Source organism: Petaurus breviceps, unplaced genomic scaffold (genome assembly GCF_028583685.1).
Source record: "Petaurus breviceps papuanus isolate PSGF00001 unplaced genomic scaffold, PetGlider_PUasm1.0 90994, whole genome shotgun sequence".
NCBI classification, from domain to species: domain Eukaryota; kingdom Metazoa; phylum Chordata; class Mammalia; order Diprotodontia; family Petauridae; genus Petaurus; species Petaurus breviceps.
Genome location: NW_027187393.1, coordinates 2,861,820 through 2,880,771, shown reverse-complemented (window position 1 = coordinate 2,880,771; position 18,952 = coordinate 2,861,820). Strand labels below are relative to the sequence as shown.

At 43.2% G+C, this 18,952-nt stretch overlaps 1 protein-coding gene across 1 annotated transcript in view; it reads left to right on the top strand.

The window, feature by feature from the left end:
* Positions 1-332: 332 nt before the first annotated feature.
* Positions 333-18,952, top strand: part of COL23A1 (collagen type XXIII alpha 1 chain) — a 487,731-nt gene continuing 469,111 nt past the window's right edge. Inside the window, exon 1 of the mRNA XM_069077605.1 lies at positions 333-1,172. Coding sequence (XP_068933706.1) covers positions 657-1,172 — 516 coding nt within the window. The 5' untranslated portion in view covers positions 333-656. The remainder of the gene's footprint in view (positions 1,173-18,952) is intronic.

Genomic DNA, 18,952 nt, shown 5'->3' with positions numbered 1-18,952 from the left:
CCTTTGGTCCTGCCTTCTGGGCCACATTTCCATCACCACGAGGGGGCGCTACAGCCCTCTACCCACGGCCTTTCGAATAGCGTTTGAGAGAAGTAGGTGATTGCAAACAATTTTGCATCTGCAAAGAAAGTTTAATCAACCAGTGTAAAGAGGGGCAAAGAAGGAGCCCAGTGAATAATAGACCTGATTTGACTTGGCACTCGCGTCTGTAGTGGGTTGAATATGCCGGCAGTTTCTTAAACGGGGTTCGAGGTTGGGGGCCGGGGTGGGGGGGGAGGTGAGGTAATCCCACTGCTTATCTACCCAGTATTTTCGCAATCACCGAAGCCCAGGGCAGTCCCAAAGCCTTTTCCTCCAGCTCAAAAGCCCAAGTCCTCACTGTCTTAGCCTTCGGGTCCGCACCCAGACCTGAGAGAGCAGGGGGAGAGAAAGAGAAGGGAGGGGAGCAAAGGGGGTAGCGCGCTCTGAGCCAGCCCAGCCTTCCCTCTGCGGCCCGGCCCTGGCCGCCCCTCCCCTGGGTGGTTCCGGGCTCCTTTTCGGGCAGGGTTTATTTGCATAGAGGAAACTGCCGAAAGTGGCCGCTGAGTAGTTGGGTAGGAGGGCGTAGCGAGTCTCCCTTGTAAAACCCGGTGGCTCTCCCTCCACTCCGATAGCGGATGGGCCCCAGCTCTTTCCTCGGCTCCCGGAGGTCTGAGCGCAGAAAACCTGGACACTTGGGGAATGCTCCAAGGCTAGCCCTCAGCCCCCAGTCCCATCCCCATTGCCTAGGGTGCCCCCTCAGCGAGCCTCACCGAAGCAGAGCCGACACTAAGTACCTCTGCCCCGCGCCCTCCCGCTTTCCCACCGCCGAGTCCCGTCCCCTCGGTCCTCCCAGCTCGATGGGCGCGTGGGAGCCGGACGCTCGGAGAGGCAGCCCCGCGGGGGGCCCCGCACGTTCCCCATGGGGCGGCGGCGCGGCGGCACTGGCGCTGAGCGCGCTCTGCCTGTTGCTGTCCCTGGGCTCGGTGGCCGCCTGCCTCCTGCTGAATGCCCGGGCGTCCGAACTACAGGGCAGGGTGTCCGCGCTCGAAGAGGAGCAGCAGCGGCAGCGGCGTGCGGGCTGGGGGGCCCCCGAGGCGCCCGGCCCCCTCATCTCCTGGGCCGAGCCCCACCTAGAGCGGCTCCTGAAGGAGGTGAGTCGGGTTTGGCCGAGGGAGGACCAGGAACTTCCTCGAAAGGGGAGTTGGGGCGGGGGGAGCGGGACTTGGGCTTTCAGCAGAGGGGTCATTGCTGGGGGCGGGAGAGGGCGTCTAGTGTCCCACGGCTGCCCCGGGGGAGGAGGTCTAGACACTGTCAGCAACGGTATCTTAGAGCTGGATGGGATCTTAGCCATCTTCTGGTGGGGCATGGGAAAACGGACTTACCCAGGGGTACATAGAGTCTAGAAACTAGGTCTTCCAGGTGTGCTCTCAGCACCCTCACTGCAGGGACAGGTTCCATGGGCTCTTGAGGGGTGGTGGGGGGGATGAGACGCCTGGGTTCTGGTCTCGGTCTCTGTCCCCACTCGAAGTGAGAGTAAAATGAGGACTTCTGCCGCCCGCGCCTCCTCCTTGGCCCCAGTTGGAGGAGTACAAAGAGCCCTGACCTATCCCAGGAGCAGCACCTTCTCTGGGGAAGAAGGAAGAAACCTTCACGTGTGTGAAGAGCTGGGCGCTATTAGGAGAGAAGTGTTGGGGAATTCAAGACCTACCCTAAGGAAGACACTGTGCTAGGCTCCAAGAGAGATTTTTTTTAAAGGTATAACAAGCAAGTATTAAGCTCTTACAGAATTCAGAGCACTGGTCTAGGCCTGCCCTAGAATTTTAAAGTTTAGATGGTGTTCAGGTAAAAAGGATCCTACCAACCTGGATCTTTCAGTTTGTTAGGGGAATTAAGACTCAGAAGTAGGTAGCTCTATGTATGATATCTCATAAGTACTTTAGAAAGATGTAAAACAAAGTGCTATGTTTAAAAAACAAACAAAAAAAACAAACATCCTGCAGGTTTTTTCCCTGGAGATTAAGGAACATTTCCTAAAAGAGGGTGTATTTTAATTGGGCTTTAAAGGATGCATAAGAATTCAGCTGGCAAGGAAGGGTGAAAAGGACATTTTAAACTAGAAAAATCTAGAATGAAGGTGCAAAGCTAAGAAGACTCCAGGTGTTTAGGGGCAAAGAGTTATTAGATTTGTCTAGACCTGGGGTGGGGAACTTGTGACCTCAGGGACACTTATGGCTCTCTAGGTCCTTGGGTTCAGCCTTTTGACAATCCAAATTTTACAGAACAAATCCTTTTATTAAGGGGATTTGTTCTGTGAAATTTGGATTCAATCAAAGGGATACACTTGAGGACCTAGAGGGCCACTTGTGGCCTCAAGGCTGCAGGTTCCCTACCCTTGTTCTAGACTCTAGAGGCAGTACTTAATAAGGTTAAAGTTGAACAGGTAGGATCAGAGTGCTTCCTGGAGGAAGTGACAACTGAGCTGGGGAAAACTGGAACCGAAAGCTTTCGGTAGCTGGAAGAAGTGAACTCTGTTGTGTAGAAGGTAGGACAAGAGTCTGTGTTAGGTGGGAACATAGAAAATGTAAAAGAGAGTTTTTGTGAAATAAGGCTGGAAAGTGGGCAGCTAGATGACCCAGTAGATAGAATGCAGGGCCTGGAGTCAAGAAGACTTATCTTTCTGAGTTCAGATCTGTCCTCAGACACTTCCTAGTGTGACCCTGGGCAAGTCATGTAACTCTGCTTCAGTTTCTTCATCTGTAAAATGATCTGGAAAAGGAAAGGTAAACCACTCCAGTATCTTTGCCAAAAAAACCCCAAATGGAGTCACGAACCCAACAACAAAGACTGATAAGGCAGATTGAAGCCAGATTGTAAAGGACTTAAATGCTAGATTGATATTTTTACTATTTTATCCAATGGGAAGTAGAGTGATCCTGAAGGTCTTTGAACAGAGGGAAAACCGAGTATGGTCAGAGATGTCATTATGAAGATTACTTAGGTAGTTGTATGTATGGGATCCTATTGTTGTATATATTGGGACTTTAGAGGTCATCTAGTCCAACCTTCTCCTTTTACACATGAGGAAACTGAGGCCCAGAGAGGTTAAGTAACTTTCCCAAGGTCCTATAATAAGAGTCAGAGGTAGGATTAGAACCTGGAGGCTTTGACTCTAAATACATTACTCATCCCACTGTAGTAATACTATTTCTTTTTATGGATTAACATTTGTAGGCAGAAAAGAAGAAACCAGTAGAAGGAACCAGAACAGAGAGTTTGGGGATGAGAGGTCCTGGAGTCCAGAGAAGGCATGGATCAAAGGCATAATTGGGGAGATGATGTGTATCTTTGGGAAGGAGAGTATAGCTGGGAGTTTGAGGAAGGAGGAAATGGTTTGGAACAGCTGCTGGAGTGAGTGTCCTAGGGTGTCAATCAGAGATGGATTGCAATGTAGCAGTGAGCTAGCAGCTCAAATTAGATGACATGAATTTGCCTAGACCTGGTCAAATCAATTTTGTTACTTCCTTTAACAGAATGTCGCAGCCTGGGAACAGAAATGGAGAAGGCTGGGAGTTACCCAGGGTTGGGGATTAACAAGGGAGGGATCCTGGAAGGACAAGGCAAGAAGGGATTCAAGGCTAGAAGATGCTCTCTTGTTCTTTTATAAGGTCAACATGGAAAGCTAGAACAAGGGTGATGCATGGAAAGCTAGAACAAGGGTGATGAAGTGGAAGAGCAGGAAAGAATGAGTGGAAAGTCTAAAGCTCAGACTCAGGAGGGAAGTACTGGGAGAAGGGGAAGGAAAGGAGGTTAGAATGATAGAGGGGAATGTGGCAAGATCAGGATCAGGCACTGGGGATGGAAATAAAAATGAGGAGTCCAGTAGTTTCAGGTCTGAGAGTGACCAACCTTGGAGATGCCAAAGGTAGAGTTAGAGGTCATAGGCATAAGCAAAACTTACCAACATATCAACAGAATGTGATAGTGTATACAGTTTTCCACTCCCCTGACCTTCCACCTCTGCAAAGAAGGGAGAGAAGTATGTTTTCATGTCTCTTTTCAAATGCCAACTTTGGCCATTAAAATTAAATAGCATTCAGGTTTCTGGTGTGTTTTTTTATGATTGGTTCTTTCTATTAGCATTGCTGTAGTCGTTTTGTATTTTGTTTTCTTGTTTCTGCTTTCTTCATTTTGCATCAGTTTATATGTGATTCGATGCATTTCCAAGTTCTTCATATTTATGATTTCTTATGGTACAATAATATTCTATTTATATTCATGTGTCATAATTAGTTTATCCAGGGATGGGGAACCTGTAGCCTCAAGGCCACCTGTGGCCCTCTAGGTCCTTAAGTGCAGTCCTGAATTTAAACTTCACAGAACAAATTCCCTTAAAAAATACATTTGTTCTGTAAAGCTTGGATTCAGCTCAAGGTAGCACCCAAGGACCTAGAAAGTCACATATGGCCTTGGGGCCGCAAGTTCCCCACCCCTGAATCCATTCCCCTAATTGATGGCTATCTATATTGTTTCTTGCTTTTTCCTACCACAAAAGTGCTGTTAGGCATATTTTTTGAGTAGATGAGTCCTTTCTTACTGTCTTTGATCTCCTTGGGGTATGTGACTAGCAGTGGAACCTCTGGGTTAAAAGGTCTGGGCATTTGAGGGGTGATACTTATTCTGAGTGATGATCACCAGTATCTCTGAGAAGCCTGCTAGAATTATGAACCAGACCTATGTAGAGTTAGGAAAAACACTGATTCCTAGGACCCTGCCTTGGAGAAATTTCTCATCTCATAAGCCTGTCAGACATGTCTACTAGAATGTTGGCTCCTTGAGGGAAAGAATTGTCTTACTATTTACATCTCTCTCCGAATGCCAGGCACTTAATAAATGTTCATTGACAAACTTTATTGGAGCTCTCTCATTTTATGCATTTATACACTGAGACCCTGAGAGAAGCAATTTACCCAAGACTGAAAAATGTATTAATGGCAGAAGCAGGCTTCTCATTCAACATTAGTACTGTTCTGTATACATCTGAACTAGGCAGAATTTGAACCCAGATCTTCTGACTCTAAGTTAGAAACATATGTTTTAATAATGTTACATTAATGGAACCTTACTTTAATGTAACAACTGAGTGTTAAAAATGCAAGAAGATACATGAATTATGGTTGAATAATTTATCCAAGATGGGTTCAGTTTTCAGAGCTCCTGCCTCAGCTCCTGGACACATGTTCTGCCATGGACTATATATGTAGTCACATGTTATTTTCCAAAGTATTTTGGAAACAGCTGTGAAAGCCAAATAAGAGGCTCAGTGTGGTATAGTGGAAGGAGTCAGAGATGGTGGACTCTCATCCAGGCTCAAACACTAACTAGTGGACCTTGGATCAAGTACTTAGCTCACCCCTTTAAATGTCATTTTCCTCATCTGTAATATAAGGGTTATAATACTTGCCCTACCTACCGCATAGGGGTGTTGTAAGAAGTACATTTGTTAAACACTAAGACCCTAGAGAACTGGGAAACTATTACAGTATTTTTAAAAAACAGATTTCAAAAAACGGTTTGGCAAGACGACTTCTAAAAAGTATGTATTCTTAGGTTTTTTTGTTTTTGTTTTTTTGCCTTTTGGAGGGCAGTTGGGGTTAAGTAACTTGCCCAAGGTTACATGGCTAGTGTTTTTTGTGTTAAGTGTCTGAGGCCGTAACAGAACTCAGGTCCTCCTAACTCCAGGGACACACTTTACTCACTGCACCACCTAGCCACCCCTGTATTCTTAGTTTGTAAGATTGACTGTGGATCAAGCAAGAGGAGTAAGGGCACAGGACTGCTGAAACAGAGACCAGTTAGAGGAAACACCAAATGTGAGAGTTGGAAAGGGCCTTAGTCTTTTGGTCCATCTGGTCCAACTAATACTTGGGAATACAAGATATTGTCTTTATAATACTCCTGGGAGGTCAGTATTGATCACCTCATTTTACAGATGAGGAAACTGAGGCCAGGAGAATTAAGTGACTTTCAAAGTCATATTGCTAATCCTCAATACAACATACCAGACAGATGGTCATCCATCCTCTGCTTGAAGGCCTCCAAGAACTTTTACATGACATGACATTTATGAGTAGCTCAAATTTTGTGGAATCTTTTCCTGACATCTAGACTGAACCTGTCCCCATTTGCTCTTATTTCTGCCATTTCAAGTTCAACAATCAATCAATCAATCAACATTTATTAAACACTGTGTGCCAGACCTTGTGCTAAGTACTAGAGATTCAAAAAGAGGCAAAAGTCAGTCCCTATCTCAAGGAGCTTGTATTCTAATAGGGGAGACAATGCAAACAGATATATCAAAGCAAGCTATATACAAGGTAAATAGGAAATAATTAACAAAGGGAAGGCACTAGAGTTAAGAGAGGATGGGGAAGTATAATCTTTCCTTCATATGACAGTTCTTAGAATTCTTGAAGACGCCAAAGAGTTATTAAACTGTGCGTACCCTTTGGCCAGTAATACCATGACTAGTTCTGTCTCCCAAGGTGATTGAGAGAAAGAAAACGAGCTTATATGTTCTAAAATATTTATAGCAGCTCTCTTTGTGGGGTGGCAAGGAACTGGAAATTGAAGGGATGGCCATCAATTGGGGTATGGCTAAACAAGTTGTGGTATATGATTGTGATGGAATACTACTGTGCTATAAGAAATGATGAGCTCAAGGATCTTAGAAAAACATGGAGGGCGGCCAGGTAGCACAGCGAGTAAGAGCACCGGCTCCAGTGTTGAGAAGACCTGGAGATCGAATCCCGGGCTCAGACACTTAGCACCCACCCAGAAACACCTGGCCGTGTAACCTTGAGCAAGTTACTTAACCCCAATTGCTTAGGGGCGGCCAGGTGGCTCAGCGAGTAAGAGCACCAGCTCCAGTGTCAGGATGACCTGGATCAAATCCGGGCTCAGATACTCAGCACCACACCCAGAAATAACTGGCCGTGTAACCTTGAGCAAGTTACTTAACCCCGATTGCTTTAAAAAAAAAAAAAAAGAAAAACATGGAGACTTGCATGAAGGAAGAGTGAAATGAGCAGAACCAAGAGAATGATGGATATAGGGATAGCAATATTGTTTGAAGAGTAACTGTAAATGACTGAGCTATTCTGAGTAACATGATTATTCAAATCAGCTACAAAGGACTTATGAAGGAAGATGCTGTCTGCCTCCAGAGAAAGAATTGATAAATGGAAGTATATTATCAGATATCTTTATTTTTATCAGACCCAAGGCCCTTCAACATGCTGGTTACCCCTCTCTGGACCCTCTCCAGCTTATGTTAACCCTTCTTAAACTCTGGCTCCCATAATTGAACATACTATTCCAGATAAAATTGGGTGGAATATGGTAGAACTGTCACCTCCCTTTAGTTATACCTTTTTTTTTTTTTGCTTTTTGGAGGGGGGAAGGTAGGGCAATTGAGGTTAAGTGACTTGTCCAAGGTCACATGGATAGTTTTTGTGTTAAGTGTCTGAGGCCAGATTTGAACTCAGGTCTTCCTGACTCCAGGCCAGTGCTCCAAAAGTTATACCATTTTTATGGGTTGTCCTGGATGACTGCTGACTTCTGCCTTGACAATTCCACGATTTTGTGAAGACTGAGTTCATTTTTTTGCTTGCTGCATCATGCTGATGACTCATGACCAGGGAAGTTGGGGCTGGTCACCATCATTTAGCAGATCTGCTTGGTCATTGGCTTGGTCATTGCCCATTTCATTTGAAGAAAAAGAGAAAGAAACCATCTCTCCACATGGTTTTCATGTCTAAGCTAATGTTCCAGTGTGTTCAAGCCTGTTCTTGACCATTGTCACTGCATTCACTCTGAATCAATTTCCTCTGGTCCCTGTGTATTACAGCTACAAGAATTATTGGTAAATTTTGAGCTTTTAGTTGTCTCTCTCCCTCTCTCCCCACCCCATCTTAGAGAAGGCCAATATTTGATAAAGATATATATATATACATATATATGGAAACATACAATGCGTATTTCTATATATCAATTATTTCTCTGGAGGTAGACAGCATCTTCCTTCATAAGTCCTTCATAGCTGTTTTGAATATTCATGCTATTCAGAATAGCTCAGTCATTCACAGTAACTCTTTGAGCAATATTGCTGTTACTGTATCCAGCATTCTCTTGGTTCTGCTCATTTCACTTTTCCTTCCTTCATACAAGTCTCTCTGTGTTTTTCTAAAACCAACCAGCTCATCATTTCTTAGAGCATAGTAGTTATATAACTTCATCTTCTGCTCCTATTGCAAATGGTCTACTTGAAGATTTTATAATTGCTTGGCATTATCTCTTTAGCCAGTCAAAGATCCCAACAGGACAGAGGTTTGAAAGTGATCAAAAGCTTCTAGAGGGCTTTGGAACCATTGATTCGACTCACTCATTCATCCATCTATTCTAGTCATTCATTCAGAAATGACTTCTCAGCCCTCTAATAGCCAGAGGGCAGGATGGTGTAAAGTATGGTCCTAAAGTCAGAAGTCTCAGTTCCAGTGCCCCCTGGAGGTAGGACACACATCAATGAGATCATAGAACCGTCAGATTACCAATGCAACCCTGAACAAGTCTCTTAATCTCCCCCAGCCTCAGTTTCCTCATCTATAAAGTGGGGTTAATAATACTGACCTCCCATGATGATCATGAAGACAGTATTTTGTATTCCTAAAAGCACTATACAAATGTGAATAACAATAATTATGATGATGGTAATTGGTCTTTCCTCCACAAGTTTAAAGTCTCTAGCTATTATAATCTCTAATCTGGTCCCCCTTTTATTGAAAAAAGTAACAATTTACTTTTGAATAATATGAGTTAAAAAAAACACAATTTAATTCAGTTCAAGAGACATTCTAAAAGTCTGAATTATTTATATCTGGATAAAGACCAGAAATGGTGTTTGGGGAGTGGAAAGGCCTCTAGCTAACAGATCTCTGATACTCTTCCTTCTGAGGCCAAAGAGTCTATTGCTTGGCTAGAAAGATTTCTTGGTGGTTCTTTCACTCTCCCTCCCCTAAGCATTGCTCTTCCTCTGGACACTTCTAGGGCCCAGCCCAGAGAGGCCCTAGTTAGAGGGTTAGTGCTTTTAACTAGAGGTAGATTTTTCAAAGAACAAACAGCAATATAAAATGCCAGAGCTGGGAAGGCCTTTATGGTCATCTGGACCAACCTCATTTTACAGAAAAGGAAACTGAGAAAGGAAGAATTCATGCAAATAGAAAGTGAAGTAGCCAGAACTTGAACTTAGGTCTTCTGAGTTAGAAGCCCTGTTATTTCTGCTACACTCTTTCCACGAAAGGAAAAGGTTGTTAGAGATGCACATTTGGTTATTTTTTAGTTTTATTTATATATCAGTTTCATGATTTACTACCCTCCCCCCCCCTTGTAATAACAGCAATAATAGCTGACATCATATGGTACTTAAAGCAAAGCATTTGACATCATTTGAGTCCCACGACAGCCCTGGAAGATGGGTGTTGTACAGGTTTTACCATAGCCAGATTCTAGAAGAGGTCCAATAACTAGGAAGTGTTGGGAGAGCATCTGAACCCTGCTCTCCCTGACTCCAAGTCTGGCATTCCATCTCAGGTAAGAAAAACCAACCAACACAGTCAGCCATGTGAGAGCCTGGCCGTGACCCTTCCTCACATTCTGAGGGCAAAAGCTCAGAGATTTAGAGTGGGACAGCACTTCAGAGCCCACCTAGGCCAGCTCCTTTTTCTTGCAGATGAGGAAAGGGAGGCATAGGCAGGTTAAATGACTGGCCCAAGGCTATGCAGGGAGCAGGCACCAGAAAAAGATTGGGAACCAGTGCTTCTGACTCCAAAATCAGTGTTCTTTTATCTATAACTGTTTGTCCAATGGTCTAGCAGAATGTGAGGTCCTTCAGGACAGGGAGTATATCCTTTTTTTGTTCTTTGTTTCACCAGCCCCTAACCTAGGGCTTTGTGATATTATAGATATTAAATGCTAGCTGAATTAAATTGAATGTTGGAGCCAAAGCTTTGGCATCAGACATTAATAATAGTAGTAGTAGGAGGAGTAATAATAGTAATATTAGAGGCGGCTAGGGGGCTCAATGGATAGAATGCTGGGCTTGGGGTCAGGAAGTCCTGAAATAAAATTTGACCTCAGGCACACTAGCTGTGTGATCTTGGGCAAGTCATTTAACTTTGCCTCCATTTCCTCATCTGTAAAATGAGCTGAGAAGAAAATGGCAAGACACTCTAGTTTCTTTGCCAAGAAAACCCCAAATGGGGCCAGAGAGAGTTGGACATGACTTGAAATGACTAACAACAAAAAATAATAATATCATTAATAAAAATGTAATACCTACCAAATACTGGCAAGACATGACCTAGGGCCTAGAATTGTACATCAAAAACTTGATGTCTTTCATGGACTGATGGGCATCAAACCCCCACCCTACAAATACAGCTCAAAGTACCTGAGAGATCTCAACCCCTTAAACTGTTCTGGGACCAGAGCATTAACACGGACTGAATTGTTGTTACCCACAGTCTTCCAGATAAAAAGTTGGTTGATAAAAACTCATAAACAGCATTTTTAATGACTATCATACTAGCAAATACATGTCATCTCTGATATGTAGGAAATAAAAAGCTCTCAAAATATAGAGACACAGTCGAAGAAATCAAAATCATATAGGAATTGGGATGAAGAAAAGATCAATCATTCTTATCATACTCTCTGTTATTAGAGCTGTACTGAGGATGCTTCCAGTGATCCCACAGGAAGATAAGCTGACAGTTTAATTCAATCAATTAAACATCAAGCATTTATTAAGCACCTACTATGTGCCAGTCATAAGGCTAGGTGCTAGAGATACAAGGACAAAACAAAACAGTCCCTTCTTTCAAGTTTACATTCTATCATTCAACTGCCAAACAAACCAACCCGCTTGTGCAATGGTCCATAGAACACTAATTATAACAGACTGAGACACTGATCTGTTCCAGGATTTTTTCACTTGAACAAGATGAGAAGACTAACGGTAATAATAATGGAACATTTATATTACACTTGCAAGTTGGCAACATACCTTATATACATTATTCTGTTTGATCCCCACAAGAACCCTAGGAAGGAGGCATTATTAGCCTTTAAAACAGGATGGTCCTGGGGGCCTCCAGGCTGGATACTTAAGGAAAAGATGGCACTTCTGGTTGAGTGGCTCACTCTTTGGGTATCTCCCAATGGGCAGGAGACCAGTTACTCAGAATAGCAGTTAGTTCTCTTACTGTCTATTCTTTAGTGAATGCCTTTTGATGGGAAATGTACACAGTCCTTGGACTCTGGCTGAAAAGCCCCGTGCTGGGGTTAGTGGAGTGTGGGAAGTTGCTATTGTGATTGTTCAGATGTTGACTGGGGGAAGCCGCCAATACAGAGAGACCAAGTAATTGAGTTCCAAACAGAAGGAAAGACTTGTCGAAGCATTTAATATGAATGGATGTCAAGGGCTGTACCTTTAAACTTTGTGAAACAGAGGACAGAGGAATCTGGATAACATAAGGTTTGTCAGTTCTGATTTTTGTTTATAACACTGGTTTATAATGAAAGTGGAATTCTAGAAGCTGTTTCTAGCCAGCGTAGGCACAGACTATCTAGTTTTGCTAGATAGACAAGTTAGCCCAATTGCACATGCCCTTGTTTCCCTACAACTGGAAGGTGATCCTTGTAGTTATTATTTTTATAAGACTTCTTAGAAGTCTATATTTTAAAAAAAGGAAGTCCTTGTCTATCATCACCCCCAATTTAGCGAAGTTTTAATTACAGAACCAGAAATTTAGAGATGGAAGGGACCTTAGAGGTCATCTAGTATAATTGATGGGGTGGTCCATAATGAGGGTGAATCTAGAGCTTATATAGAAGAGGGGCTGGGAAACTGAGCATTCCATCAAAATCTGTTCATTTTAAAATTAAAATTTCATTGATCTTTTCTTGTTACGTTACCTCCTTTTCCAAATATGTCCCTCTCCTAACCAAAGAGACCGTTTTTTGGTAACAGAAAAAAAAGAAAAGGAGGGACAGCAATTCAGCAAAACTACCAACATGTCAACCAACTTTGTGATAGTATATGAAATGTTCCATACCCATAATCCTTCACTTTTGCAGAAGTGGGGGGTAGGGGGAGAGAGAGAGAGAGAGAGAGAGAGAGAGAGAGAGAGAGAAATGCATTTTCTCATCTCCTTTGGGGACCCAACTCATTTAGTTATATAACATTAAGACTTTATTGTTATTCTTTCCATTTACATTGTTGTGAAATATTTTCCAGTTTTTTTTGTACTTCATATTCATCATTTCTTATAGTGTAGTAATAATATTCCATTCCATTCATCTGCCACACTTTCTACCCATTTCACAGGTAGGGAAACCAAGACTCTGGCAAGTAAAATGATTTGCCCATGTCAATATAAGTCCTCCCTCTCCCCTATTGTCTCTTGGTAAAAGTAAGCTACTTCTATGAATTTCTGCAGAGGTTGGAAGGGACCTGAGAGGTCAATTACACAAACCTCATTTTACAGAGAAAATGAAAAGCTAAGTGACTTTCTCAAGGTCACTTGGTCACTAAGTGGTAGAGCTGGCCCATTGTAGGTACTTGATAAATACTGAATTGAATTGTTTCAGTAGTCTTTCAAAAGGGGCAGCTAGGTCATACAGTGGATAGAGCACTGGACCTGGAGTCAGGAAGACCTGAGTTAAAATTTGGCCTCAGACACTTACTGTGTGACCCTGTACAAGTCACTTAATCCTGTTTGCCTCAGTTTCCTCATCTGTAAAATGAGCTGGAGAAGGAAATGGCAAACCACTCCAGTGTCTTTGCCAAAAAAAAACCCCAAATGGGGTCGTGAATAGTCAGACCAAATATGACTGAACAACAACAAAAGCTGTCTTTCTACTACACTGTCATCCTTTTCAATGTGCGTTCCTCAACCAGACTTTAAGGTCCTTAGAGTGGGTCCATTGGGTATTTCTTCATGGAAATCCAGTACAGCACAGCTGTGGATTCAACCAAAAGAAAACCTGGATTCCCATCCCAGGTCTTCAACATAATGACCAGTGTAAGCACAGCAGGAAACTTCACGTTGCGCCTCGATTTCTTCATCTGTACAATGAAGGATGGGGGGGTTGGATCTTTATGTCTCTTCCAGCTCTGAAATCCTATCTATAATCTTATGATCCCTTAAGAACTGCCTGAGAACTTGGATTCCCATCCATTACCGGATCTCTCACTGGCTGTTTGTAGGAAGATGGGCAAATGGGAACAGTCAGTTAGTTGAAAGATATTTATTAAATGCCACATCCGTCAGAGGAAGCACTGTGCTAAACACTGGATGAAAATGAGCCATCTAAGTGCCACGATGAACAGAATCCAAACATGTGGTAGCATCTCAAGGCAGTAGAGAGTCAGCCTCAGAGTTAGGAGGACCTAGATTCAAATCTTGCCTCTGACACATGCTGGGTGTGTGACCCTGAGCAAAAGTCATTTAAGTTTCGGCAACTCTAAAACTGTATATAAATGGGTACTCTGAGTCTTTAATCTGCATTGCCAGGAAGAAGCACTTTGCCTTACAGGCATCGGAGATCTTACCAAAAATAAGCAAAAACAAAACCGTCCCCAAACTGAGTTCAAAAATGGAGACCACAAGGTAGGCTCCGCTGCTGTCCGGCCCTGGCTGCGCTGGTACCTGGAGGGAGGCGAGGCGGGAACAAAGGCTGCACTCCTCCGAGGCAGCCTCGGTGCGTAATTTTCATACTGTAAGTAAAAATTTTAATGCGCGGATTAAAGCAATATTTAGTTGTTCCATACAGAGCTGGACATTCTCCCCTTGACAATGGATCGATTGTTGCCTCTTAGCCTTTCGTTGTCCAGACTAATCAGCCTGAGGAGCAGAAACGCTCTTTGTGAGAGGAGGGTGAAGTACAGATGTCTCCCTTCTCCACCCCCTGCCTATATATGTTAAAACAAAGTATAACTTTGAACCGAGTATAACTGGGCTCCCCACCCCCAGCAGTTTGTCATCTGTCAGAACTACTCTACTGTATACATTTTAATAAAGACGTCTATTTCTGAAGCCCGAGCCACAGCGTGAGCTGAAGTATAAATAATAGCGGCGTTCCCCCTTCTCCCTCCTCCTTCTCCCCCCTCCTCACACCCCCTAACTTCCTGGCTCTAAATCCAAAAAAAATTTCCTTCCAATTACTCCTTGGCACACTCTCTTTTCTCTCCTCTCTCCTTAGCTTCCAAAATTCAACAAAGAGAAAGGGAAGAAAAAAAGTTTTCTTAACGACTTTTTAGGAAGTTTCGACCATTTACTGGGGTGTTGCTTTCCCAAACATATTTGAACTCATTTGCTCTGAGGTTGGGAATAGGGGTGGGAGTGGGCAATGGCTTGGAAGGGGGGGAGGGTACGTTGAAGGCAAAGGTGCCATAGTCTTTGAATGAAGTTAGAACACCCCAGGAAGAGAGCTGACCAGCAGAAATCCCCTGGTGGCATGCCTAGGACTCAGGAGAGTTGGGTTCCACAATCCTACCTTCTTCCTCAAGGTCCCTGGAAAATATTTATTCCCCTGTAGCAGCTGTAAGGCCTCTCTGCAAGATGTGGAACCTTTAATCATTGGTAAGCCCTGCCATCATTAAAAGCCCATAAAATGGTGAAGCAGTTTCCACAGTGCAAGAAAATTATTAAACAAGGAAAATATTTCTATTTGTGAACGAGATTCAATTGGATCCCAAAGTTTCTGATTCAGCCCCCCACTGTCAGGTAGTAACAGAACCAGCCTTCCAACCTAGGTCCTTTGACTCTACATCAACCCATCTCATTTCACTGCCTCTCTAATTGTATGACTAAGTAACTTGGTTTTTCTGAACCTTGAACCCCTTACCTTATAGCATGTGGTAAGGAAAATGCTTTTAGAAAGCAGTAGGAAAATGACAGGGATTGTTATTACTGCTATAGCACCACCCTAAACCTTCTTAGGGAAAGCATTGTTCAGGAAAACCCTTAGGAAAGTGATAATGTAGGAGACAGGAATCAGACCCTTCAGGTCTCTTTGCAGGGTGATTTGCTCCCTCTGCCCCTGGAGTAGAATGCTGTTTCTGTCCTCTCTGTCAGGAATGACTGGATGATGCCTCCTTGGGGAAGCTGTGGATGGTATTACTGCTCAGTAATAGTCTCTGAGGACCCTTTCATCCCTGAGCTTCTGAGATTATGCAATACATTTGCTCAATGCTGGGAATACAAATATGAAAAATTATGCAGATCCTGCCCTCATGGAGTTTATAATCTGGTGCAGAACTAATAAATGTAATATATTATGAATTAGAATGAGGTAAATATGTAGCATGGAATGAGACTGGGGAATAGGATCTGGGACGAGGTGAGGTGTCAATGAAGTTTTCATGGAGTGAGGTTGTTTTTCCGATCTGGGTATGGGAAGGAACTGAAAAAATTCCAACAGATTGGCGTTGATAGAGAATCTTTTCTAGGGATGGGGACAAAGCATGTGGTGTGTGGAGGTGGGAAAGGATAGGAACAGAAAGGGAACCAGCTGATAAATTTGGTAGGATTAGTAGGTCCTCTGGTGGGACATAATCGAATAAATTTTATATGGAATTAAGTTGGGAAGATAGATTGGAACTAGAAATTTAACCAAAAAAAGGGCATTTGATAGGGAAAATTTCTTGGTTTCCATTCCTGCCACTTTTTTCCTGGCTTTTTTTTTTTAATCAGTGATGTCCCTATTTTTAAATCTCAGGGCTCCTTCTCTCCAGAGGAGGATGGATAGATGAATGGATAGAAGGAGAGAGTGATAGCTGGCTGGATTTCAGTCTCTCCTGGATGTGTTATCTGAATCTGATTGTGGCTTCTGTAGTTAGTCCAAGTGACTCTTGCTTAAAAGTTCTTGATTGTGCTCAGATGCCCTGCTTCTGGAAGTAGTAAGCATTGCTATTTCTGCCCAGTCTTAAGAGAGCAGAACTCCCTAGAGGGAGGGGGCTTCTTCCAACAAGATAATATTCCTGAAGCCAGAAGGGGAAAGCCAAGGCAGTATGGTACACTGGCAGGAACACTGGTTATAGAGGCAGGTGCCATGGTTCTGCCTTTTATTACCCATGGCACCTTGGGCAACTCACTTGGCCTTTCTGGGGCTCAGGTATCAAACAAGGAGCTTCAGCTAGATTAGGTTCCTTCCAGCAGATGCCTTGAAGAGCAACAAGTGGGCCTTCTATCTAAGCACCCAGAGCTGGGATAAAATCTTTTATGTATGGGTTTTTTCTTAGCCAGAGATAATAATATTATGCCAGGCACTTCTGCTACAGATACAACTGCTTTCAAGTCTTTGAGAAGTTTTTAAGTTTTATAAGTATTGTTCTTTTTAGGAATCCTTCTCTTCTCCTGATGACCCCACTCCAAAAGCTCAAGCCTTCATTGTTTCACTTTTTAAAGACTTAGAGACCTGAAGGCTCTAAGAAAGGACCTTTTCCAGAGTTTTGGTTGTGTTCTCAGAGATTCCGCCTGTATTTGCTCTTGGGAAATACTGTCTTGTTTGCATATGGAAATTCAGGGCCACGTTGTTTGCAGCTGGAGGGAATGGGGCCAGATAAACGGAAAGATGTATGGAAAAGAGAGGAAGTATTTCTTTTATTTTTTCCAATTATCAAGCATTTTTTCTCCCCCTGTTCCCCCCCTCCCCTCCCCAAAGTAAGACAGACCCGTGGTAACCAATAAGCATAATCAGGCAAAACAAATTCCCAAAGTGGCAATGACCCCAAACAAGGTATTTCATTCTGCAGATGAATCTATCACCTCTTTGTCAGGAGATGCTTCCTCATTGATCAGAGGAAGCTTTTTCAATCATGTTTACAAAAATTTAACCACATAGATTGTGGGATTGAGTTTTTGATTAAAATGTCTTCTAAGTTTTGCTAGCAAGTATCTGAGTCAAGCAGAAGAGGAATAGAAACAAAAATCACACTAAATTGGCTAGTGATAACTCTGTTAATGACTGCTTAAGGGCAACACAACTTTTTTTTCCCCTTACTAAGAGGTAAGTCAGGGAGCTTGCGTTCCATATCAGTCCTGATAAAGCTGTTTCCTAGCAGGGTAGCCCAGATGTGATAGTGATGGCTAGAGACCATTTATTTCTTTAGCAGCAAATTCTTTGCTTAAATAAGAAATTGCTCACTCAGACCTTGTAGTGTGGGGCACTTCCTTCCAAAAGGAACTGTGTAACCTCAAATGGTAAAGCTAGATGACTATTATGCTTTAAAAGACACATAAAATCTGTTTTAGAATCTATGAGCATAATAGAAAAAAGTGAATTATGCATCTCTTCAGCATTTCCAGTAAATATGTAGAGTGGAAATTGTGAGTTAGTATGAATGAAGGATTTCTCTGGGATCAACCCAAAGAATTCATTTAGAAGTCCCTGATTTGGGATGTAGATTGTGGAGGAAGGAGTGTAGAGGAGGAAGGTCTGCTTCTACTCAGGGTAGGGCTGAGGCCAAGGTGAGACCAATGGCTGACCAGGTGTGAGACAATGAACCATTTTTTTTAAGCAATTGGGGTTAAGTAACTTGCTTAAGGTTACACAGCCAGTTATTTCTGGGTGTGGTGTTAAGTATCAGTGTCTGGATTCGATCCCAAGTCATCCCGACTCTGGAGCCGGTGCTCTTATTCGCTGTGCTACCTAGCTGCCCCCAATCAATCAATTTTTGTGGTTGTCCTTGTTCAGTCATTGCAGTCCTGTCTGAGTCTTGATGACCCCTTTTGGGTTTTTTTTGGCAAAGTCACTGGAGTGGTTTGCTGTTTCCTTCTCTAGCTCATTTTACAGATGAGGAAACTGAGGCAGAGTTAAGTGACTTACCCAGGGTTGCATAGTTAGTAAGTATCTGAGGCTGGATTTGAATTCATGTCTTTCTGATTCCAGGCTCTATCCACTGTGTCCTACTATGTGCTAGGTACTGTGCTAAGCAATGGGGATACAAAAAAGAGGGGAAAGAGAGCCTCTCAAGGAGCTCACAGTCTAAAACATGTAAACAAACATATGCTAAGCAAGCCACATACAGGATAAATAGGAAATAATTTAAAGAGGTAAAGCACTGAAATTGAGAGAGGTTAGGGCAGGCATCCTGTAAAAACTGGGATTTTAGTTGGGACCCAAAGGAAGCCAGAGAAGGGAGAGAGTTCCAGGCAGAGGGCCAGCCAGAGAAAACGCCCGGAACCCAGAGATGGAGTGTCTTGTTTGAGGAATTGCCAGGAGAGGACAGTGTCACTGGATGTAAGAGTCTGTGTTAGGGAGAAAGGTGTAAGGAGACTGGGAAGGGAGAAGGGGCTAGATGATGAAGGGCTCTGAATGGGTCTGTGTGCTGAGGTTTGTGTTTCTTTAGAGCAGGGACTGTTTTTTGCCTTTTTTTTTTTCTGTCCTCAGCTCTTAGCACGATGCCTGATGAAAGGTGCTTAATAATGTAATGTGAGTGACTGACTGACTCAGTCCTAGGTGGATCTGAGGCCCAGCTCAGCTGAGTGCCAAGAGCTTATGCCCAGAAGATAGCTACAGGCCAGTGAGTTTGTTTGGAGACCCAGAAACTGATGAAGCAAAGCGGGTCTGGGATGGGTAAAGAGAGTAGCCACATTACTGAAATCCTGTACCTTTGGGCCTAGCTCTAATACCAACTCCTCTAGGAAGCCTGGCTTGACTCCCCCTCATACAACATAGGGCCTGTCCCTTGTCCTTATTTTTATTTTCATTTACAAATTCTCCCCCTCTCTCCACCATGGAGATGGTAAGAAATATACCCATTTTATATATATATATATATATATATATATATATATATATATATATATAT